This window comes from Pleurodeles waltl, chromosome 9 (assembly GCF_031143425.1).
Source record: "Pleurodeles waltl isolate 20211129_DDA chromosome 9, aPleWal1.hap1.20221129, whole genome shotgun sequence".
Taxonomy (NCBI): Eukaryota; Metazoa; Chordata; class Amphibia; order Caudata; family Salamandridae; genus Pleurodeles; species Pleurodeles waltl.
The window spans coordinates 1,188,953,509-1,188,977,286 of record NC_090448.1 but is presented as its reverse complement, the minus strand read 5'-3'; the positions used below and the strand labels follow the sequence as shown (position 1 = coordinate 1,188,977,286).

Here is a 23,778-nt window from a genome sequence, read left to right as displayed (position 1 = left end):
TACAAAAGAATTTCTAATCACAAATGATGTTGAAGCTTTATACAGTAATATTGACCAAGAACATTCTCTGCAAATTCCAAGAGCTATGTTAGATCTGAGCATTAATAAGGAATCTGTTCCCAGAGACTTCATAGTGAAGTATGCGAGACGGACTCTCAGTGAAAATGTGTTCTGTTTAGAGACACGTTCTTTATGCAGTAGAAGGGCACCAGTGTGGAAGCCACCTTTGCACGAGTGACAGCAATCTTTACACGGACCTTTGCAGATAAATATCTGTATGATAGAAGGAACCCATACAGGCCCTCTATTATGGAAGGGGCCAACAAACGGCAATCTTTTCATCTGGAGAGGATCAATGATTTGCTGCCTTTACAAACTGGCGACATGGACAGGAGAGAAATGTAAAATTCACCACGATTGTTGGTTATGAACAGATCCAGTTGTTGGAATCAATATTTGAAAACAATGAGAGACTGCAGACAAATGTTTTTTAGAAAAATATCTGATGCATAACTTCAGTATGGCAGGATCATAGAATCTTGAAAGACAACTTACCCTGCACTAAATTCCTCCACGTTAAGTGAAACTTTTCAAACTAAAATGTTAAAGATTAGATTACAGATGCAAGCTTATGCTAAAACCATCACACGGAGGAGCTTGAAAAGGCCTATATATCAAGGTAGATAAAATATATTAGAAACCAGAGGGAAAAAAAACCATAAAGACCACATAGTGTTAGTTGTTAATTACAGTCATGTTAGCAATGACTTAAAATATCATACAAATAAAAACTGGGACTTCTTGAATGAGGGTTCTCCATGAAAAGATTGCAAAATCTATTATTTGCTTCTATAAAGGGTATCTCTAAGACAAAGAACAAATGTATGCAAGAGAAAAGGAAACCGAACAAACCATGACATAGGTTTGAGCTTTGTCAGCGCTGAGGCCATAACAGTTATGGAAAACTGTGGAGAGTTTAAATACACAACTAGGACATCAAAATGTATGTATGGTAACCTCAAGAGCAAATAAAATGATCATATGATGTGTAGACTAGAAATCATTGTATATTGGCTATTATGCCACAAGGGTTATCCCAAAAATCCTACCGCTACAGAAAACTCATCCAAAGACATTTTGTGGTGAAAGGCAGAGAGGGAAGTGCCAATGCTGTGATTCCAGATATCAAACTGGAACAAAGCTCTATGGAATTGTTGGTCAGACATGTAAAAGTGAATATGTGGCTCAATGGCAGCTAGTTTACCATAAATTCCTTTCTACTTGCAATGTTTTCAGAGAGATGGCAAATTCAAAAGGAATGGACCATTGTGAAACTGTTCCTCACCACGAACGTGTGGAAAAGATAGAGGAATGTTTTAACAAACAAGGAAACCCCTTTGAAATGACTGAGCTTGTGCGAATACACAACTTTGTGACTAAACAATAAGTGAATAACAATATAAAGACATAGATCGAAACTATAGGCAGAACTGAAGCAGGAGAGATTTGCATTGAAAGAGAAAACGCTGTTTGACATAATCACTAAAGCTTAACTTCCACACTTTAATTACCATAGTAAGTTTTTTCCAAACAGCCGCTACAAAACAGCTAACAAAAAACAACTTTTGCAAGCACAGAGAGAGATGGATGTGGCAAAAGAAAGGGGTGAATTTATCGAGGACATTCTGTCGCATGATCTTCTTCCAACAAACACATTATTTGATGGAGATGCTGCAACCAAACCAGTGAAGCACAAACTCGTACAAGAGCTCGAAACAAAAACTTTCACCTGAAGAATTTCAATTTGAAAAGGTGTCCGCATTGAAAACTGCTGTTGTTGTGGACTATATGTCACAATTCGAATAGTTAAGATTTCATCTGTGCAAAACTTCGGAGAGGTCGTTCAGACTGTTCTACAGATATAGGTCAGTGTGCACCTTGCAAGAACTGCACATTGCCGTTGACAGTTATCTTGAACCATCTGTCAAAGAATGTGATAGAATCAGACGAATGTCTACAAGTGGAACAACTGACCTTCCGTGCATCAAAAATTCACACCTATATCTGTGCAACTTGATGAATTTGGTCATCAACATCAAACAAGATGAACTTGGAGATGTTAACTCACTAAAACATTGCTGATGCTTTGGTGAACACTGAATTTCCAATTATTGCCAGGGGAATGAATGATTGTCAAGGAGGAGTTGGTGTCTGCAGAGATATATTCAAAAAGTACGGGCCATATTGTTCAAGAGCTTAACAGCAAATTGAAGGAAGCTGACCTTCGTGTTGTGCCACAAGTTGAGTCGGCTTTTCGAAATGGTTTCAATTGAGTCACTGTACTGTCAAATGACACAGATGTTACTATAATGCTACTTAGATTTGTTGCAATGTTCATAAGTCAAGGATAGTCAGAGTTATGGATACGTTATGGAACAGGTGAGTAAAGACACTTAAACACACTTCATATTCTGTACAAGAAACATGAACCAGAGATGCCCAGTGTTCTTATCAAAAGCAAAAAGACCAGATGATGCAAGGAATGCTGAACAATGCAATTATGCACCCCTAGTCACAAAGATCGGGGTTTAATGTATCGTTTTTTTGCTCACCATTCCACCCCAGTTTGAACCCAGCCATATGCAAATCAGTCTTGACCCTGTTCCCCAGGTGAACAGTCCAGCCCGAAGTGCCAGGCCAGGTCTTCTCTGGACTGCAAATAAGCATCCTGGGACCGGTTTCGGGTATCACCCTTCATCAGCCAGGCTAGCTTGAATCCAGTGGTGCAGTGAGCATGGGACCCATGTCTGGACATACCCTTCCCATTTGGGGCGACAAAAGCAAAAAGAACAGATGATGGACGGAATGCTGAAAAATGTAAACATTCATGTGAGAAAGTAGCATCTTTCTAGCATGGTTACCCCCACTTTTGGCCTGTTTGTGAGTGTGTGTCAGTGTGTTTTTACTGTGTCACTGGGATCCTGCTAGCCAGGGCCCAGTGCTCATAGTTTGTGGCCTAATGTATGTGTTGTCAGTAGTGCTTGACTGTGTCACTGAGGCTCTGAGAACCAGAACCTCAGTGGTCATGCTATCTCTGCTATTAAATTTGTCACTGTAGGCCAGTGACTTCATTTACCAATTTCAATTAGCACACTGGACCCCCCTTATGAGTCCCTAGTATATGGTACATAGGTACCCATGGCATTGGAGTTCCAGGAGATCCATATGGGCTGCAGCATTTCTTTTGCCACCCATAGGGAGCTCTGACAATTCTTACACAGGCCTGCCACCGCAGCCTGAGTGAAATAACGTCCACGTTATTTCACAGCCATTTTACACTGCACTTAAGTAACTTATAAGTCACCTATATATATAACCTTCACTTGCTGAAGGTTAGGTGCAAAGTTACTAAGTATGAGGGCACCCTGGCACTAGCAAAGGTTCCCCCACATAGTTCAGGGCCATTTCCCCAGAATTGTCCCCCCATTCCAAATCTGGTATTGGGGAGCAAATTCCATGCATCCCAGGGGCTCCGCCATGGACCCCCCTGTACTGCCAAACCAGCTCCCTGAGGCTTGCACTGCAGCTACAGCTGCTGCCACCTCACAGGCAGGGTTCTGCCCTCCTGGGGTCTGGGCAGCCCAGTCCCAGGAAGGCAGAACAAAGCATTTTGTCTGAGAGAGGGTGTTACACACTCTTCCTTTGGAAATAGGTGTTAAAGGCTGTGGAAGGGTAGCCTCTCCTGGCCTCTGGAAATACTTTGAATGGCACAGATTGTGCTCTCCTTACATAAGCCAGTCTACACCGGTTTAGGGAACCCCCAGTCCCTGCTCTGGAGCGAAACTGGACAACGGAAAGGGGAGTGACCATTCCCCTGTCCATCACCAACCCAGCGGTGGTGCCCAGAGGTCCTCCAATGTGTCTCAGACCTCTGCCATCTAGGATCCAGAAGTGTGGGGGCACTCTGGAGGCCTCTGAGTGGCCAGTACCAGCAGGTGACGTCCGAGAACCCTCCTGATAGGTGCATACCCGACTAGGTAGCCAATCCTCCTCTGAGGGCTATTTAGGGTCTCTCTAGTGGGCTTTTCCTGAGATTACAACTTGCAAGAATCCAGCAGGACTCCTCTGCACTTCTCTCTTCAACTTCTGCCAAGGATCGACCGCTGACTGCTGCAGGATGCCTGCAAAACTGCAACAAAGTAGCTAGAAGACTACCAGCGGCATTGTAGCGCCTAATCCTGCCGGCTTTCTCAACTGTTTCCTGGTGGTGCATGCTCTGGGGGATGCCTGCATTCAGCCTGGAAGCCACGAAGAAATCTCCTGTGGGTCGACGGAATCTTCCCCCTGCTCCAGCAGGCACCAAACTTCAGCGTCACCGGTACTCTGGGACCCCTCTCATCCTGACGAGCGTGGCCCCTGGAACACAGGTGGTGGACCCAAGTGACCCAGACTGTCCAGTGGTCCAACTGTCCAAATTTGGAGGAGGAAAGTCCTTGCCTACCCTCCCCAGACAGTAATCCTGTGCATTGTGTTATCTGCAGCTACAAGGGCTTCTTTGACATTTCCATGAAATCCTGCATGCACAGCCGAGCCTAGATCCCCGGCACTCCGTCCTGCTATGCTCAGCTCCCCGAGTTGACCTCCGGTGTCGTGGGATCTCTCTTTGCAGTGACGAGACGACCGCCGTGTTCAGTCTTCTTGAACTCGTGTTCAGGGACTTCTGCGGGTGCTTCCCGCTTTCCAGAGGGCTCTCTACGTTGCTGAGGGCCCCCTCTGTCTCCTCACCTGAGTGGCGACATCCTGGTCCTTCCTGGGCCCGGGCAGCACCCTTTTTCTCCAAACGCGACTCTTGCAGGTTGCAAGGCTTGTTTGCGGTATTTTGCCAAGAAAACAACCCTGCATCCTCCAGCACGCTGTGGGACATCTGCACAACGCAGAACCTCCTACCTCCTTTCGTTGTTGCAAAACCTGCAGCTTCTTCCAACCTGAGGCAGACATTTTGCACCTTCATCTGGGGTTTAGTGGGCTCCTGTCCCCCGTGGACACTTTAGCAACTCTTGGACTTAGTCCCCTTCCTTTGCAAGTCCTCAGGTCCAGAAATCAGTCTTCAGTGCTTTTCACTCAGTTGTGGTCTTTGCAGAATCTCCTATCACGACTTTAGTGTGTTTCTAGGGAGGTAGGGTAACTTTACTCCTACTTTTCAGGGTCTTTGGGTGTGTTATCTTGGACACCCTTAGTGTTTTCTTACACTCCCAGCGACCCTCTACACACTACACTAGGCCTGGGGTCCATTTGTGGTTCGCATTCCTCTTTTGGAGTATATGGTTTGTGTTGCCCCTAGGCCTATTGTCTCCTATAACATTCTATTGTATTCTACAGTGTTTGCACTGTATATTTTGTGTATTTTACTTACCTCCTAAGGGAGTATATCCTCTGGGATATTTTTGGCACATTGTCATAAAAATAAAGTACCTTTATTTTTAGTAACTCTGTGTATTGTGTTTTCTTATGATATAGTGCTAAGTGATATAAGTGGTATAGTAGGAGCTTTGCATGTCTCCTAGTTCAGCCTAAGCTGATTTGCCATAGCTACCTTCTATCAGCCTAAGCTGCTAGAAACACCTGGCACAAGGTGTAGTACCATGAGGTAAACATTATAAGCCAGGCCAGCCTCCTACACCATCTTTCCCTCCCCATCTTTCCCTCCCCATCTTTCCCTCCCCATCTTTCCCTCCCCATCTTTCCCTCCCCATCTTTCCCTCCCCATCTTTCCCTCCCCATCTTTCCCTCCCCATCTTCCTCTTCCTCTCCCCATCTTCCTCTCCCCAGCTTTCTCTTTCCAGCTTGCTTTTTTCCTTCTTGATTTCATTATCCTCCTCCTTTTCTTTCGTTAGTCCATATTCCATACGTTGGTTGCTTCCTATTCTTTCACTTCTTTTCCCGTTTTATCCCTTTAGCCTTTTCTAGATTTCACTTGATCTTGTTTCACTTCCTCTTTCCTTCGTTTTATATTCTCTTCCTTTTCTTTCATCCTTTCCCTTGTATACACGTGTCTACGCATGTTTGCTTCTTTCTTCTTCACTTCTTTCTTTCATCCTTTTTTGTCTACTGTTGTTTTACCTTCATTTTTTCATCCTTTTCCTTTCATCTTATATTCCTTTGATCCTTTCTTTTTGCCTTTCACCCTTCTTTCTTTCATCTTCAGTGCTTCCATCCTTGCTAATCCTTTTTCAGCATTTGTTTAATCCTTTCTTACTTTATTTCCTCATTTCTTTGAGCCCTTTCTGCTTTCTTCCTGCATTTCATCCTTTCTTTAGTCTTTACTTCTCTCACCTGTTTTCCTTTCTTTCACCCTTCCTTTCATTTACACTTTGTAATCACCGCTTCCTTTACTGCTTAATCCTTTCACACTTTCTCTCATCTTTCCTTCCTTTCCCCTTTATACGTTTTGCTATTTTTCACATTTCCTTAATTCTTCCATTCATTCTTTAATTCAGTATTTCATCTGTTGATCCTTTCCTTTAATTGCTTCTTTCTCTTACATTCCTTTGTCCCATTGGACAAGTTACTTACCTTCGGTAATGCCTTACCTGGTAGGGACAACATCTAGTTGCAGATTTCTTACCTTAGAATAGATACCCAAGAAATACCATCCCTGAGGGTGGGTCTGCGAGCTAAGATCACACCAGAAAGTCCTGCAGGACCGAACGGGCAAAGTGCCCATCCCTGCGGACGTGACTGTGCAGGCAGCAGTGTTTGGTGAAGGTGTGCAAGGATGCCCACGTTGCTGCCTGACAGATGTCCAGGACCGGAGCTCTGCGTGCTAATGCAGTGGTCGCAGCTTTAGCTCTGGTAGAGTGAGTACGTAAACCTTCAGGGCTTTGCTTCCGAGCCAGTATATAGCACATTTTAATGCAGAGTACGACCCATATGGAGATGGTCCTCTTCTGCACCGTCTGACCTTTCTTCGCACCCACCTAACCAACAAAGAGCTGATCATCCACCCAGAACTCTTTGGTACGATCAAGGTGGAACACAAACACTTTTTTGGGTCCAGGCGGTGGAGCCTTTCCTCTTCCTTAGAATGATGCAAAGGGGCGTTAAAAGTAGGGAGGGTGATGGATTGGCCTACGTGAAAGGGCGTGACCACTTTCGGCAGAAAGGAGGTCCTAGTGCAAAGCACCACCTTGTAAGGATAGATGGAATGGTAGAGCGGGTCAGATGACAACGCCTGCAGCTCAGTCACCCTATGGGCAGATGTGATGGCCACAAGGAAGGCAGTTTTCAAACTGAAAAGCCTAAGAGGACAAGCGCACATCAGGAATGTCAAACCAAACTCAAGTCCCCTTGGGGCGTAATGAACGGGGATGGAGGAATTGTGTGAGTAAGGCCTTTAAGGAACCTATTTACAATAGGAGATTTAAACAAAGAAGGTTGAAAGGCAACCTTAACAAAGCAGAGACTGCAGACAAATAATCTGTGAGAGTGCCCACGGCAGAGCCCTGCTGGGCCGACAAAAGTATCAACACTAGATCCTCAGAGAGATGGGGTAGAAAGGGGGACCAGTGACTTATCTGTGCACCATGGCACAAATTTCTTGCAACAACAGGCATATTCCGTTTGGGTGGAGGGACACCTGGCTGCCAAGATTATATTACAGACTTCGGTCGGAAGGTCGCAGGCTGTCAACTGTCGCTGCTCAATTTCCAAGCAAAGGGGCAGAGCCTGGACAGGTTTGGGTCGAGAACCCTCCCCTGCTACTGCGACAGAAGATCCTCCCGAACGGGCAGTCTGATCGAGGACCATGCTCAATAGCTCTGGAAACCAGATTCTTCATACCCAGTCTGGAGCCACGTGGATTACTATGGTAGTTCTTGATCTTCTGAGAATTCTGGGCAGAAGTGGAATGGGTAGAAAGGCGTACAGGAGGCCTAAGTTCCACTCAAGACGAAAGGCGTCGCCAAGTGACTGATGCCTTAGAAATGCCAACACACAATACTGCTGACATTGCACGTTCTCTGCAAAGGTGTACAGATATAACCAAGGCTCTCCACACTGCTGAAAGAGACCTTGTGCCACCTCTGGATGGAGACACTATTCGTGATCAACTAAGCATTGTCAGCTGAGTTTGAACGCTCTGGTGTTTAGAGAGCCAGCCAGATGTTGAACTACCAGGCAAATGCCCTGTTCCAGCCATGTCTTGAAAAAGGGTCTACAACCCAACTCCACCCCACCCGTTGCAGCACCACATGGCAGTGGTGTTGTCTATGAACAGCCTCAGAGTCATTCTCAGCGCAATTCAGGAAAGAGGCTGAAACATCAGTATCATAGTCTGAGTATCCTGGACTTGATAAGCTCGAAACTGCACTGTGTCCAGAACAGCTCCGATGAAAGGGAGCATCTGACAGGGAGTCAGGTGTGACTTTGGCACATTTATAGTGAACCCCAGCAAATGAAGTAGGTCCGCTGTAGTCTGGAGGTGGGAGACAACAGTATGGGGCAAGTGTGCCTTCAACAGCCAGCCATCAAGTTGGGGAAGACTGAAAACCCTGATCTGCGCAGATGAGCTGCGACCACCACTATCACCTTGGTGAACACCCGAGGGGTGCTGGTAAGGCCAAAGGGAAGCACGGTGAACTTACAGTGCTCATGGCCTACCGTAGACTTCAAGTAATGTCTGTGGGCAGGCAGGACAGGAAAGTGGAAGTAACCGTCCTGCAAGTTCAACGCTACCATCCAGTCTCCTGGGTCCGGCGCAGATGGACCCAGAGTAAGCATTTTGAACTTCTTCTTGAGGAAGAGATTGAGGCATCAAAGGTCTAGGGTAGGGTGGGGGTCCTTGTCCTTTTTGGGTACCAGAAAGTAGCAGGAATATAAACCACAAGCACAGGGACCCTGTAAGAAGCTGGTCTGGTGTGTGGTGGATACCAAATGTACCTACACCTTATACCAGGTCCATGTATCCCCTCTTAGTGAAGTGTAGGCAGTGTCTAGAAGCCAGGGCTCTCTAGAGGTAGCTGTGGATGAGCAGCCGAGGCTGAACTAGGAGACATGCAAAGCTCATGCAATGCCACTGTTGTCACACAGCACTTACACACATGAAAGACAATACTCAGTTGTACAAAAATAAAGGTACTTCATTTTTGGCACAGATTATCATAAATCACTAGACAGGTGACCCACCCTTCGGAGGTAAGTAATACACTAAATATATACACTAGCAATCAGAAATAGAGACAGAAAGGGTTAGACAACAGTGCAAATAGCAAAAACCATTAGTGACACTGGGGGAGCACAAACCATATACTAAAAAAACTGAATGCAAACAAGGTACCCCCACCTAGGTAAGTTAAATGTGTAGAGGGGAGCTCCCATACTTGAAAACTACAGAGGTAAGTCACACAGTACCCCCCCTCCTCCCCCCAGCGACCATGAATGCAGGAGTAAAACACTGGATTTTCCCCAAACCACCCAAAAGGAGGAAATGAAGAAACCCAGACAAGACTGCAAGAAAATCAGCGGTGGATTCCTGAAGAAAGAAGTTCTGTGGAGAGAGGGGACCAAGTCCAAGAGTCACAGTGGAGTCCAGGAGGAGTAGAGGCTACGGCCCACCCAGCTGTGGATGCAGGAGTTGGTCGACGGTGATGAAGAACAGGTCAGCACTGCAGCCCTGAAGCCGGAGAAGAGTTCCTGATGGATGCAGATGAAGTCCCATGCTGGAAGGAAGATTGCAGATGGGTGTCAGTGCAGGAATTCAACCAACAAGCCTTGGCAAAGGCAACCTTGTGGTTAGTGGAAGAGAGGTGCTGCCAGGGACCAGCAAGGCCCATGAGGACTCATCCCAGGAGGGGGAGTCACAGGAGATCCTCAGCAATGCATAGAGTCCACAGGAGCAGAGGCAGCACCCACAGGAGTCCCACAGGATGGAGACACAGGAGTCGCAGAAGAAGCCCTTGCAGCACTACAAAAAAGGAACCCACACCGCAGGAGAACCATGCAGGAGGCTGGGATTTGCAGGAAAGAGTGCTTTGGCAGCTGCAAGAGACGCAGTGCATGGGGGTACTGTCCTGCATGGGAAGGCAAAGGCTTACCTCCAACAAAGTTGGACAGCTGGCAGAGAGGACCAAGAGGAGTACTCCGGACCACCACCACTGATGCAGGATCCATGCAGCTCAGCAGGAGAGGGGATCCACACAGCTGGTTGTCGCTTGTTGTAGGAGCCTGCGGTTGCAGGGAAGTGACTACTTCACTCCAAGGGAGATTCCTTCTTCTTCTTTTTCAGGATGAAGAGTTGCAGTCTTCTGAGGATGCACGATGAGGAAACTGTTGCAAAGCTGGCAGGAACTCTGGATACAATGTTGCTGAAGAGACTTCCTCGTGGATCTGCAGCTTGTAGGTTCCTGGAGGGTCCAGTCACGGTTCCCGAGGCCAGAAGCTGAAGTAAAGGTTGCAGAGGAGTCCTGCTGGAATCTTGCAACCCGAAACTGAGGATCCACTCAAGAGAGAGATCCTAAATAGCCCTGAAAGGGGGATTGGTCACCTAACCAGGTAAGCTCTTATCAAGAGGGGGCTCTGACGTCACCTGCCTGGCCACTCAGATGCTCTCAGAGTTTCCTGCCAACCTTGGAATCAAGATGGCAGAACGCAGGGACCCGCTGGAAGAGCTCCGGGCACCATCCCTGGGGTGGTGATGGACAGGGGAGTGGTCACTCCCCTTTCCATTGTCCAGTTTCGCGCCAGAGCAGGGACTTGGGGTCTCTGAACCGGTGTGGACTGGTTTATGCATGGAGGGCACCAAATGTGCCCTTCAAAGCAAACCCTCTAGTGTGACTCAGGGTCTTTAGTGTGCAATCAGGGCCACTAGTGGACTAGGGCACCTGGTGTGCTGTCAGGACCACTAGTGTGCCGTCAAGGCCTCAAATGTGATTTCAGGTCCTCAGTGTGACTAAGGTGCTTAGTGTGCCGTTAGGCTCTCCGGTGTGCCATCAGGCTCTCTAGTGGACTAGGGCACCCGGTGTGCCGTCAGGACCGCTAGTGTGCCGTTGGGGCACCTGGTGTGCCGCAAGAGTCTCTAGTGTGATTCAGGGTGCCCAGTGTGCCGTCAGGGCCTCTAATGTGATTTTAGGTCCTCAGTGTGACTAGGGTGCTTAGTGTGCTGTTAGGCTCTCAGGTGTGCCATAAGGCTCTGTAGTGTGTGACCTGGGCACCCGGCGTGCTGTCAGGACCGCCAGAGTGCCCTCAGGGCATCAAGTTTCACACAGGGCCTCTAGTACGACTAGGGCACCTGGTGTGCCGTCAGGACTGCTAGTGTGCCATCAGGGCACCCGGTGTGCCGTAAGGGCCTCTAGTATGAATCAGAGCATCCGGTGTGCTGTAAAGGCCTTTAGTGTGACTCAGGGTGCCTGGTGTGCTGTAAGGGCCTCTAGTGTGACTCAGGGCACCCGGTGTGCAGTAAGGGCCTCTAAAGTGATTTCAGGTCCTCAGTGTGACTAGGGTGCTTAGTGTGCCGTTAGGCTCTCCGGTGTGCCATCAGGCTCTCTAGTGTGACTAGGGCACCTGGTATGCTTTCAGGACCGCTAGTGTGCCGTCAAGGCCTCTAGTTTCACTCAGCGCCTCTAGTGTGACTCAGGGCCTCTAGTACAACTATGGCACCCGATGTGCCGTCAGGACGGCTAGTGTGCCATCAGAGCACCCGGTGTGCCGTAAGGGCCTCTTGTGTGACTCAGGGCACCTGGTGTGCTGTAAGGGCCTCTAGTGTGACTCAGGGCACCTGGTGTGCCGTAAGGGCCTCTAGTGTGACTCAGCGTGCCTGGTGAGCTGTGAGGGCCTCTAGTATGGCTCAGGGCACCCGGTGTGCTGTAAGGGCCTCTAGTGTGACTCAGGGTGCCTGCTGTGCTGTAAGGGCCTCTAGTGTGACTAAGGGCATCTGGTGTGCAGTAAGGGCTTCTAGTGTGACTCAGGGCACCCGGTGTGCCGTAAGGACCTCTAGTGTGACTCAGGATGCCGGATGTGCTGTAAGGGCCTCTAGTGTGACTCAGGGCACCTGGTGTGCTGTCAGGGCCTCTAAAGGGATTTCAGGTCCTCAGTGTGACTAGGGTGCTTAGTGTGCCGTTAGGCTCTCTGGTGTGCCATCAGGCTCTGTAGTGTGACTCAGCCCCCCCACACACACACACAGGGTGCCATCAGGCTCTGTAGTGTGACTCAGCCCCCTCCGCCCCCCCCCCCCCCCAAAGGGTGCCATCAGGCTCTGTAGTGTGACTCAGCCCCCTCCAAAGGGTGCCATCAGGCTCTGTAGTGTGACTATGGCACCTAGTGTGTTCCCTAGACATGCCACAGACTCAGCGCTCAGGAAGGCTCGCAGTCTGAGATTCACGGTGGGACTTACCTGTGAGAGCTGTCTGTTGTGCAGGTAGACGTTGGCTGCATTGAAATAGGCGAGTGCATAAAGCGGGTTGACTGCCACAGCCGCCTGGTAGTCCTTCATGGCGCTGGAAAGTTTTCCGAGGAAGTGGTGGATGGCACCACGGTTGGTCAAAAGCTCAGCGGTTTTGGTCAGCTGCAAAAGAATCAGGAAACACCTTCACACACAAGCAAGGCACTTACAGTTTAAAACATTCTCATCCCCCACGAGTTGGTCTGAATCCCACCTGGAGAGGACCAAACTACCTCAGAGGCGCGGCTGTTGTGGGTCAGATCTCAAGAGTGCAGTGTAGTGGGAGGAGATGGGTCGGTCTGTGAGCCTGGTATCTGTCCGATTGCAAAAATAAAATGTCCTCTAGGATATGTCAGATGCCTTGTGCATGGTAACTCTCCAAGTGGACGAGTGCAGTGTCTCTTAAGAGAAGTCTGATCTGTAGTGAGTTTGGTGTCTGTTAAAGTGCACTAGTGCAGAATCTGATCTGTTGTACGTGTGGGGTCTGTCCAAGCTTGTGAGTGCAGTGTATCTTAACATGAGTCAGATCTGTTGTACGTTCGGTGTCTGTCCAAGTGCACGAGTGCAGTGTCTCTTAAGATGAGCCAGATCTGTTGTGCGTGCGGGGTCTGTCCAAGCGTGTGAGTGCACTGTCTTTTAACTTGAGTCAGATCTGTTGTACGTGCGGTGTCTGTCCAAGTGCACAAGTGGAGTGTCTTTTAACAGAAGTCAGAGCTGTTGTACGTTCGGTATCTGTCCAAGTGCACGAGAGCAGTGTCTCTTAACTTGAGTCAGATTTGTTGTATGTGTGGTGTCTGTCTAAGTGCACAAGTGCAGTGTCTGTTAAGATGAGTTTGATCTGTTATAGGTGCGGTGTCTGTCCAAGTGCACTAGTGCAGTGTCTCTTAAGATGAGTCAGATCTGTTGAACGTGCGGTGTCTGTCCAAGCGTGTGAGTGCACTGTCTTTTAACATGAGTCTGATCTGTTGTACGTGCGGTGTCTGTCCAAGTGCACAAGTGCAGTGTCTCTTAACTTGAGTCACATCTGTTGTACGTGTGGTGTCTGTCCAAGTGCACAAGTGCAGTGTCTCTTAATTTGCGTCAGATCTGTTGTACGTGTGGTGTCTGTCCAAGTGCAGTGTCTCTTAACTTGAGTCAGATCTGTTGTGAGTGTGGTGTCTCTAAGTGCACGAGTGCAGAATCTGATCTGTTGTACGTGTGGGGTCTGTCCAAGCTTGTGAGTGCAGTGTCTCTTAACATGAGTTACATCTGCTGTATGTTCGGTGTCTGTCCAAGTGCACGTGTGCAGTGTCTCTCAACATGAGTCAGTGGTGAGTGTGGTGTCTGTTAAAGTGCACGAGGGCAGAATCTGATCTGTTGCATGTGCGGTGTCTGTCCAACTGAATGAGTGCAGTGTCTCTTAGGATGAGTTTGATCTGTTGTAGGTGCGGTGTCTGTCCAAGTGCACCAGTGCAGTGTCTCTTAACATGGGTCAGATCTGTTGTACGTGCGGTGCCTGTCCAAGTGCACAAGTGGAGTGTCTCTTAACAAAAGTCAGAGCTGTTGTACGTTCGGTATCTGTCCAAGTGCACGAGTGCAGTGTCTCTTAACTTGAGTCAGATTTGTTGTATGTGTGGTGTCTGTCTAAGTGCACAAGTGCAGTGTCTGTTAAGATGAGTTTGATCTGTTATAGGTGCGGTGTCTGTCCAAGTGCACTTGTGCAGTGTCTCTTAAGATGAGTCAGATCTGTTGAACGTGCGGTGTCTGTCCAAGTGCATGAGTCCAGTGTCTCTTAACAGGAGTCAGATCTGTTGTGAGTGTGGTGTCTGTTAAAGTGCACAAGTGCAGAATCTGATCTGTTGTATGTGCGGTGTCTGTCCAACTGCATGAGTGCAGTGTCTCTTAAGATGAGTTTGATCTGTTGTAGGTGCGGTGTCTGTCCAAGTGCACGAGTGCAGTGTCTCTTAACATGAGTCAGATCTGTTGTACGTTTGGTGTCTGTCCAAGTGCACGAGTGCAGTGTCTCTTAAGATGAGGCAGATCTGTTGTGCGTGTGGGGTCTGCCCAAGCGTGTGAGTGCAGTGTCTTAACATGAATCAGATCTGTTGTAGGTGCGGTGTCTGTCCAAGTGCACAAGTGCAGTGTCTCTTAACATGAGTGAGAGCTGTTGTACGTTCGGTGTCTGTCCAAGTGCACGAGTGCAGTGTCTCTTAACTTGAGTCAGATCTGTTGTACGTGCGGTGTCTGTCCAAGTGCACGAGTGCATTGTCCCTTAAGATGAGTCAGATCTCTTGTACGTTCGGTGTCTGTCCAAGTGTACGAGTGCCATGTCTCTTAACATGAGTCAGAGCTGTTGTACGTTCGGTGTCTGTCCAAGTGCACAAGTGCAGTGTCTCTTAACAGAAGTCAGAGCTGTTGTACGTTCGGTATCTGTCCAAGTGCACGAGTGCAGTGTCTCTTAACTTGAGTCAGATCTGTTGTACGTGCGGTGCCTGTCCAAGTGCACGAGTGCATTGTCTCTTAACTTGAGTCAGATCTCTTGTACGTTTGGTGTCTGTCCAAGTGTATGAGTGCCATGTCTCTTAACATGAGTGAGAGCTGTTGTACGTTCAGTGTCTGTCCAAGTGCATGAGTGCAGTGTCTCTTAAGATGAGTCAGATCTCTTGTACGTTCGGTGTCTGTCCAAGTGCACAAGTGCAGTGTCTCAACTTGAGTCTGATTTGTTGTATGTGTGGTGTCTAAGTGCACAAGTGCAGTGTCTGTTAAGATGAGTTTGATCTGTTGTAGGTGCGGTGTCTGTCCAAGTGCACTAGTGCAGTGTCTCTTAAGATGAGTCAGATCTGTTGTGCGTTCGGTGTCTGTCCAAGTGCACGAGTGCAGTGTCTCAACTTGAGTCTGATTTGTTGTATGTGTGGTGTCTAAGTGCACAAGTGCAGTGTCTGTTAAGATGAGTTTGATCTGTTGTAGGTGCGGTGTCTGTCCAAGTGCACTAGTGCAGTGTCTCTTAAGATGAGTCAGATCTGTTGTGCGTTCGGTGTCTGTCCAAGTGCACGAGTGCAGTGTCTCAACTTGAGTCTGATTTGTTGTATGTGTGGTGTCTAAGTGCACAAGTGCAGTGTCTGTTAAGATGAGTTTGATCTGTTGTAGGTGCGGTGTCTGTCCAAGTGCACTAGTGCAGTGTCTCTTAAGATGAGTCAGATCTGTTGTGCGTTCGGTGTCTGTCAAAGTGCACGAGTGCAGTGTCTCTTAAGATGAGTGTGATCTGTTGTGCGTGCAGTGTCTGTCCAAGTGCACTAGTGCAGTGTCTCTTAAGACGAGTCAGATCTGTTGTGTGTGCGGTGTCTGTCCAAGTGCACGAGTGCAGTGTCTCTTAACTTGAGTCAGATCTGTTGTATGTGCGGTGTCTGTCCAAGTGCACGAGTGCAGTGTCGCTTAAGATGAGTGTGATCTGTTGTGCGTGCAGTGTGTGTCCAAATGCACGAGTGCAGTGTCTCTTAAGATGAGTCAGATCTGTTGTACGTGCGGTGTCTGTCCAAGTGCACGAGTGCAGTTTCTCATAACTAGAGTCAGATCTGTTGTACGTGAGGTGTCTGTCCAAGAGCACAAGTGCAGTGTCTTTTAAGATGCGTCAGATCTGTTGTCCGTGCGGTGTCTGTCCAAGTGCACGAGTGCAGTGTCTCTTAACATGAGTCAGAGCTGTTGTACGTGCAGTGTCTGTCCAAGTGCATGCGTGCAGTGTCTCTTAACATGAGTCAGATCTTTTGTACGTACAGTGTCTGTCCAAGTGCACGAGTGCAGTGTCTCTTCGAGTTCACATAGCTTTATTCGGTTACTTTCAACCATAAAAGCAAAAACAACATTCAAATACAAAAAAGTTTTTGATAAAAGGGAGAAAATAAAATAAAATAACACATGTTCAGCCTTAAAACACATAAAATTACTTTCCTTCAAAATGCACTTAACCCCCTAATACCTATCATTCGAATTAGACATGGGGCTTTATTTCAGTCTTAGGTGCATGGTTAAAAATTATCAGCTAAAACATTTTAAAAAATGTATTCCTCATCATCATTTTTTTCCAGGAGACGGATACGTATATGCCAAGAAGCTGTGATGTACTTGCTAACCGCACAAGATAGGGGGGAGGAAGTATCCCTCATCATGATCCTTAAGGCAGCCATACAATGTCTCATCCCCATATTTCTGCACACGGGTCGTAACCACTTCCGTCGCGCAATCATATATGCGGGGCATATAAACATAAAATGTAAAATAGATTCTGAAGTATGATTACAACTAGGACAAAGATCAGATCTTGGAGTCAAGCTCCAAGTACTGCCGTAAGATTTAAGAGGCAGGCAACCATATCTGAACTGAATATACAGACTCTTACTTAGTGGGTCAAGAATTGTATCCATAAATGGTTCAAGATACGGATACCATTTAAAGTCAAAAAATTGTAAAGTCAATCTGCCATGTGTTGAGCACAGCAGATAGTTTTCCCTGACATACGTCCAGTAAACAGTTTTCAAATGGTTCTTCTGATCCTTCCTTATACTGTCAGGATGGCTCCAAAACTCTAAGAGACCCAATCTATGGAACCATTTTGAGATGTGATTAAACCAAGGAATGGTAAGTACATTAGGTCTGTCTAGGATGTCTTGAATAGACTCCTTATATGTGGATAGCTCAGGGGTAGTCCATACGCGGACCCAGAAAAGCAATGGCCGTAGGGCAATTACATCTGAGATGCATGAAAGACCAAGGTCCCAGAACATTAGCAGCAGTGGAGTATTACGAGGACAAGCCAAAGTTGACCTTACAAAGTTGTTTTCCCCCACTGAGAGCTTGCCAGTGTTCGAGGACCCCCAGATTTCTGCCCCATAGACCGCAGCACTCTGTGCCTTTGCTCTGTAGATTTTAATGGTTGGGGTAACCACTCTCTCAGAGGTAGTCTTGTGGAAACGTAGAATAGCCACAGATCTATGGGCCAGAAGAGCTAAACCTTTATCGATTTGGGCCCCCCAATGCAGATTATTGCTAATTCTCACCCCCAGATAGTCTATGGAGCATACCTTGCCAAGGGGGGTACCATTATAAATAAATGGAATATCTCTTGGCAGGGCCACATCTCAGGGTCATAAGTTTAGTTTTGCTATGATTAAGCTCAAGTCCAAAATCACCACAAAACGAACTAAACTTATCCACAAGTACCTGAAGGCCCATAGGAGTTCCAGAGATCAGGAGGGAATCGTCGGCAAATAGCAAAATCGAATTTTATGGTTATTCAGAGATGGAGCGTTATTTTGGCAGTTGGTAACGACTTGCACCACCTCGTTAATAAACAGTGTAAATAGCGTTGGGGCAAGAACGCAGCCCTGGCGCACTCCTCTCCTAATATCTATTTTGTCGGTGATTTCCCCCTGATTACCCCATCTAAGTCGTGCAAATGTTTTTTCGTGTAACCTTTGAATTAAATGCACTAGGTTTCCTGGGATACCGATTTTGTTTAACACTCCCCACAATTTCTCTCTTGGAACAAGATCGAACACAGATCTTAAATCTACAAAAGCAACGTAGAGTTTTTGCTTGGATAGGGTGATGTACTTCCAAAATAGTAATGACAGCCTAAAGACTTGGTCCATGGTGTTAGTTTTAGGCCGAAAACCGGCCTTTAAAGGGGATAAGATTTGATTATCTTGAATCCAATCGGTAAGCCTATCTAAGACTTGCTTAGCAAAGAACTTTTGAAGGATATCAATAAGGCTGATCGGTCAATAATTTGCAGGTGAACCTACATCACCCTTTTTATGAATCGGGATTATTTCTGCACCGCGCCAAGAATCGGGAATAGGGCTACCAGCTGCTATGGCATTAGACAATACGTTTATGCAGTGGCGTAGCGTGGGGGGTGCAGGGGGGGGCGGCCGCACCGGGCGCAACATCTGGGGGGGGACTCGAGTGCTAAAATCCACGGGTTAGGGGGCGCAAATTACTTGGCTTGCCCCGGGTGCTGACAACCCACGCTACGCCACTGAGTTTATGTACCATGCCCATATCTTAGGTTCAGATTTAAACAGGTCCCCTGGAATCTTATCGGGACTAGGAGCTTTCGCTGGCCTCAGAGAGTTAATTGCAGCTGTTGTTTTGGCCAATGTAAAAACAATACTCTCAGTTGCAGACTTGGTAACAGCCCGACAATCATCATGTCCAGGGACCTCCGGAGCTTGTGGTACAGGCAGGGCATACATTTCAGAAAAATAAGACACCCATCTTTCAGACTGGATGTACATAATAATAACATCATTACCCCCTTTCGAGCTGGAGGCTAACATCTTGATATTTGACTGCTTCAAGCAGCTTCTGCCAAATCTCATTATCCCAATCTTTTTGTTGCTTGTTTCAGGGCCTTAACATAGCTACGTCGGGCATCTTTGATAACCTCTTGGGTGGAGTTTTTTTACAGCCTCGTTTAGGTTAGATCTTGCTCGCACACAGTCCTTATTATACCACTCCCTACGAGGGATGTCAACAGGTCTCGGTTTAGAAGGAATTTCCCTATAGAAAATACCCTGTAGGGAATCAACCATTTTGTTGTGGATAGCCATAATGGGAATATCAGGGGCCTCTTGTGTCTCGTAATCTGCGAAAAGTTTTAAAAATGATGAATACATTTCCCATATCAAGTACGGGTTGGATTCAACCTTCGGCCAGCAGACCCGAGAACGTCTATGATTCAGGCAGGGGAGTGGGACATTAGTGATCGTTGTATGCTGGACTCTTACAAATGCATAGTTGGTCAGTACAAGGCACAGAGGATTATGATCACTATCAGGGCGAGGTAATATTTCCATGTCCAGTGAACTTGACCATAGCCTAATGTCCACCAGAATATAATCAATAGTACTAAAGGAGAGCCCTCGCTTGAAGGTGATGGCTCGCTCTGGATCAGATTTAGTGCGGCCGTTACATTCTCTCAGGCCACGTTTCAGACAAAGGGAAGACAACTGAGATGCAACAAGGGAAGCAGACAAGGACGCCGTTTCCTTGGATTGGGGAATACCCCAATGTTCGTCCTCCTCAGTAGTCAGGTTACTGATGGTATTGTCCAACACAAAAGAACAATTGAAGTCACCTGCTATGATCAGAAAAATCTGAAGAGTCCAAAAGCTCTATATAATCCGTCAGCTGGGTGAGAACAGTTGATTCTGACCCACGGGGAACGGATCTTGCATAAATATTCAGAACTATCAACCTAAATCCAGGTCGGAATGTGAGTTGCACACCGAGCAAATCGTAGGAATTAAACTTTATCATAGAGTGGTCACATGCTAGCTTATTATTCAACAAAATCATTAACCCTCCTATCCGTCTTCCAAAACCACCAAAGGCAGGTTGGGCAGCAGAAAAATAGGTTGTAAAGCCTTGTATGGATATCTGTTCTGCAGTCCAAGTTTCCTGAAAAAGACAGATATCTTGTTTATTAACAAAGCTTATCCATTCCGAATCACCCAACTTTGACTTAATTCCTGCAACATTCCAAGATATAACATTGATTTTGGGAGGCGTAGATATTAACTTAGTTCTCAATAGGGAGGCAGTGGTTGGAATCCCTATAGGTTGACGCTCATCGATTGATATTTTAGGAGGTTCTGTGCAGGGAGCAATCAGTCAGTCCAATTCAGAGAGTGAGGGGGAAAGATTCTCAGGTTTAGATGGTAGAGAGTTCTCAGAAGAAGATGTCTCTTAACATGAGTCAGATCTGTTGTACGTGCGGTGTCTGTCCAAGTGCACGAGTGCAGTGTCTCTTAAATTGAGTCAGATCTGTTGTGCGTGCGGTGTCTGTCCAAGTGCACGAGTGCAGTGTTTCTTAAGATGAGTCTGTTGTGGATTGCGGCCAAGTGCCCGACTAGGATAAGTTAGATTTTCCTGAGCCTCCTTCTAGTGAAGAAACCTACATCTATTGGGACAGGAAAATCCCCTGCATGGTGATGGACGTGCACCCCTGCCCTAAGTGCCCCCGATGCACAGCTTTCTGGACCCCTGATAATGATTTTCGGTCATGTGCAGACATGGATCATGTGTGTGCGTGCCATCACCTAGGCCTGTCTCATGGTAAGGGGTGCACCAGGCGCTACCCCCGCGATGGCTCTTGGAGACAGGTGACACAGGGACACACATGCCTGTTTTGTTTCACAGTGATTTGTAGTGTAAACAGGGCTTTTATTTGTATCACATTAGGGGTTCCTGCTGCTCCACGCATGTGAAGTTCTGTGGCTGGGTACTTAACTCATGCTTGGCCTGCATGAGGCCTGTGCGATACATGCATGTGCATGCTGGGATGTGTGTGCTCTGTGTATGGTACATAACACGGTGGGAAGACCTCAAGAGGGTGAGGACCCTCACCTTCAGGAGACCAGAGCCTTTGAAGAAGCCCCAGTCCTAAGATTGCTGGCTACCATCATTGGGGTAAGACTGTTCCAGGGGCCCGGACTGCTGGGGACCTGCAGAAACTTAACTCCTCAATGCTGCTAGCTTGACTGGTAAAACGAGACACATACTTTGTTGCTCGGGGACTGCTGTGGGCGGCACCTGGGAGTCACCTTTAGTATAGAGCAGACAATAACCAATCCCATTAGAAGGGACAGAGGGACTCAGGATTCTGCCGGGACGGCACACTGAACTTAAAAGGATGTGAGGATTTTGACGTGTGTTGATTTAATAGTTTGTACAATCACATTAAAATATTCTGGTTTTCACCAAATGCAAGTATTTGCCGGGACAGTCATCTTATTGCCATTCCTGTGTGTAATTTGAGCCTTGAGCCTGTGAATGCCACACATCGACCCGCCTCTGGAAGGGCCCTAGACTGCTGGGCCTGTGCTACCACTGAGAGCCAAGTGCTGAAGGACACCGGTCCAGTTACAAAGCAGTCGCAGTGCTCGGCCCTGGGACATCTGGAGTAAAAGGCCTCACCCAGCTTGCTTGGGCCCAGTAGCTCCCGCTTGCCTCAGTGGCCTTCTGAAAGGGGTTCTGACATCATGCCACTGTTCTAAGCGATGTTCTGGGTCACTGCTGCTGAGACACGCGTCTCCCCCCAAGAAGATAACATGGACAGGGTCTCTCGGAGGGTCCGACTCCCAGCAGTTGGCTCACAGTAGGTTCTCATCCAGACGTGCCCTCGTGTGGCACCCGTTCCAGTTCATCAGGTGCCCTGTAGATCACACTCGGCCAAGCTATAGGAGATCCTAGAGCGCCCCACACATTGTATGGACTGTTAGACTTGGCACAGTTGCCATGGTTTTAACCAACTTCTAGCCTTCCATCCTCCTGTTTTTGCTGACTTTAGCACTTTGCAGCAGACTCTCCCACTGCAGACCAGTGCCAACGTGCTGGTGCTCTCTCCCTGCCTCATGACGGAACTGGATCACACCCAACTGGCACATTTGATTTACATGTACGTCCCTAGTAAAGTGGTACTACCTGTGCCCACGGCCTGTAACTTGAATGCTACTAGTGGGCCTGCAGCACTGGTTGGGCCACCAACTAAGTAGCCCTATAAACATGTCCCAGGTCCGCCACTGCAGCTTGTGTGTGCAGTTTTAAACTGGCATTTCGACCTGGCCAGATAAGCTTTTTGCCCGGGATAAAGCTTCCTTTTTAATACATATAAGTCACACAAAGGTAGGCCCAGAGGGCAGGGTGCAGTGTATTTAAACAGTTCAACACGTACTTTAATGTTTTACAAGTCCTGGTACTGAAAAACTCTTAATTTTGTGTTCCACTACTGCAAGGCCCGTCTCTCCCATGCAATAACATTGGGTTAACTCATTACATTTAATAAGAGATAGCTTTCGATTAGGAGCTGTTAGACCTGGCATCATTGGGGTGGTCTCCCGTAACATTCTGCCCTCTGACTTCCTGTGTTTTGACCTATTTTTGCTGTCTTTAAGGATCTGTGCAGTTTACCACTGCTGACCAGTGCTAAAGCACAGGTGTTCTGTTCTTTAAAACATGGTAACATTGGCTTATCCACAAATGACATATTTGATTTACTGGTAAGTCCCTAGTAAAGTGCACTATATTTGCCCAGGGCCTCTAAATCAAATGCTACCAGTAGGCCTGCAGCACTGGTTGTGCTACCCACAGAAGTAGCCCTGTAAACATGGCTCAGACCTGCCCCTGCAGTGGCTGTGTGTGCAGTTTTAAACTGCTAATTCGACCTCCAGGCCCAAACCTTCCTTTTTACTACACATCAGTCACCCCTAAGATAGGTCCTAGGTAGCCCCAAGGGCAGGGTGCAGTGTATGTAAAATGTTGGGCATGTGCTTTCAAGTCTAACCTGTCCAGGTAGTGAAAACTGCTAAACTTATTTTAAGTCTAACTTCCAAATGGGATGAGATAGAAATATGAGTTTAGAGCCTGTGGACTCACAATTTAAAATTACAACTTACGGTGAAGTCTGATTTTAAGTTGTAAGTCTGCACATGCTACTTTTAGAAAGTTGGCATTTTCTTACTGTAACCATTCTGTGCCTCTGCCTGCCCCTGAATACACGTCTGGGGTAGATGAAGCTGGGCTTGGGGCATTCTCACTAGGCAGTCATACAGAAGGGGGGCTTGGGTGTGGCGTTAGCATATTAATAGGCTGATAGGTCTTCCTGAGCTAGGTGGGAGGGTGGAGCTTGCACTTACTTCTGAACAGGGCTGTGCCTCTCCTCACCAAAGGGCTGTAAACCCCCTGCATAGTGTCTGGTTTGTGAGATGGCAATGAAGGAGCCCTGGGGACTTCAAAGGAAGGTCAGGAAGATTCCCCAACCTTGCAGAACCTGGGCTCCAGAGTATACAAGCTGGACCACAAACCCCACCAAGTTAGTTCACTTCAGGGTGCTGGGAGACTCTGGCGCTACGTGGAACTGTGCTGCCAGGAGGGACTGCCGCGGAGCTTCTGCTTTGCTGTGTTGGCCTGCTGCACTCCGCTCGTGTACCAGGAGGCACTGCCCTGTTCTCTTGTACCCCGTGTGTTGGCCTGCTACCTGCTTTCTCAGGTGCCAAGACGGGTGAATCCTCCTCCCGCTGCCAACGGTAATCTTCCCACGGCCGACTAGGATTCACCTCAACTAAGTGACGAAGCGCACTCAAAGGAAACCACTGGATCCCCCAGTGACAGCTACCTCAGACTGCCAGGTGTCATTCTGCCCAAGATCAACAAAGCGCCGTAATGAAAGCCAAGAAAACCACTGCATCGCCCAGTGACTGCTGCCTTGGGCCGACGGGGGTTTCCAGCTCATCTAGAACCTGGGAGTGCCACAGCGTGCACCGAGCTTTCCCTCACCTGCTTGGGGCTCTCCGTGGGCCGCGCTCTCT

The 23,778-nt window shown here is 47.6% G+C and overlaps 1 protein-coding gene across 1 annotated transcript in view; it reads right to left on the bottom strand.

Moving 5' to 3' along the window:
• TTC6 (tetratricopeptide repeat domain 6) overlaps nt 1-23,778 on the bottom strand; it is a 475,627-nt gene that overhangs the window by 47,102 nt on the left and 404,747 nt on the right. Inside the window, exon 31 of the mRNA XM_069207716.1 lies at nt 12,386-12,556. Within this exon, the coding sequence (XP_069063817.1) occupies nt 12,386-12,556 (171 nt within the window). The remainder of the gene's footprint in view (nt 1-12,385; nt 12,557-23,778) is intronic.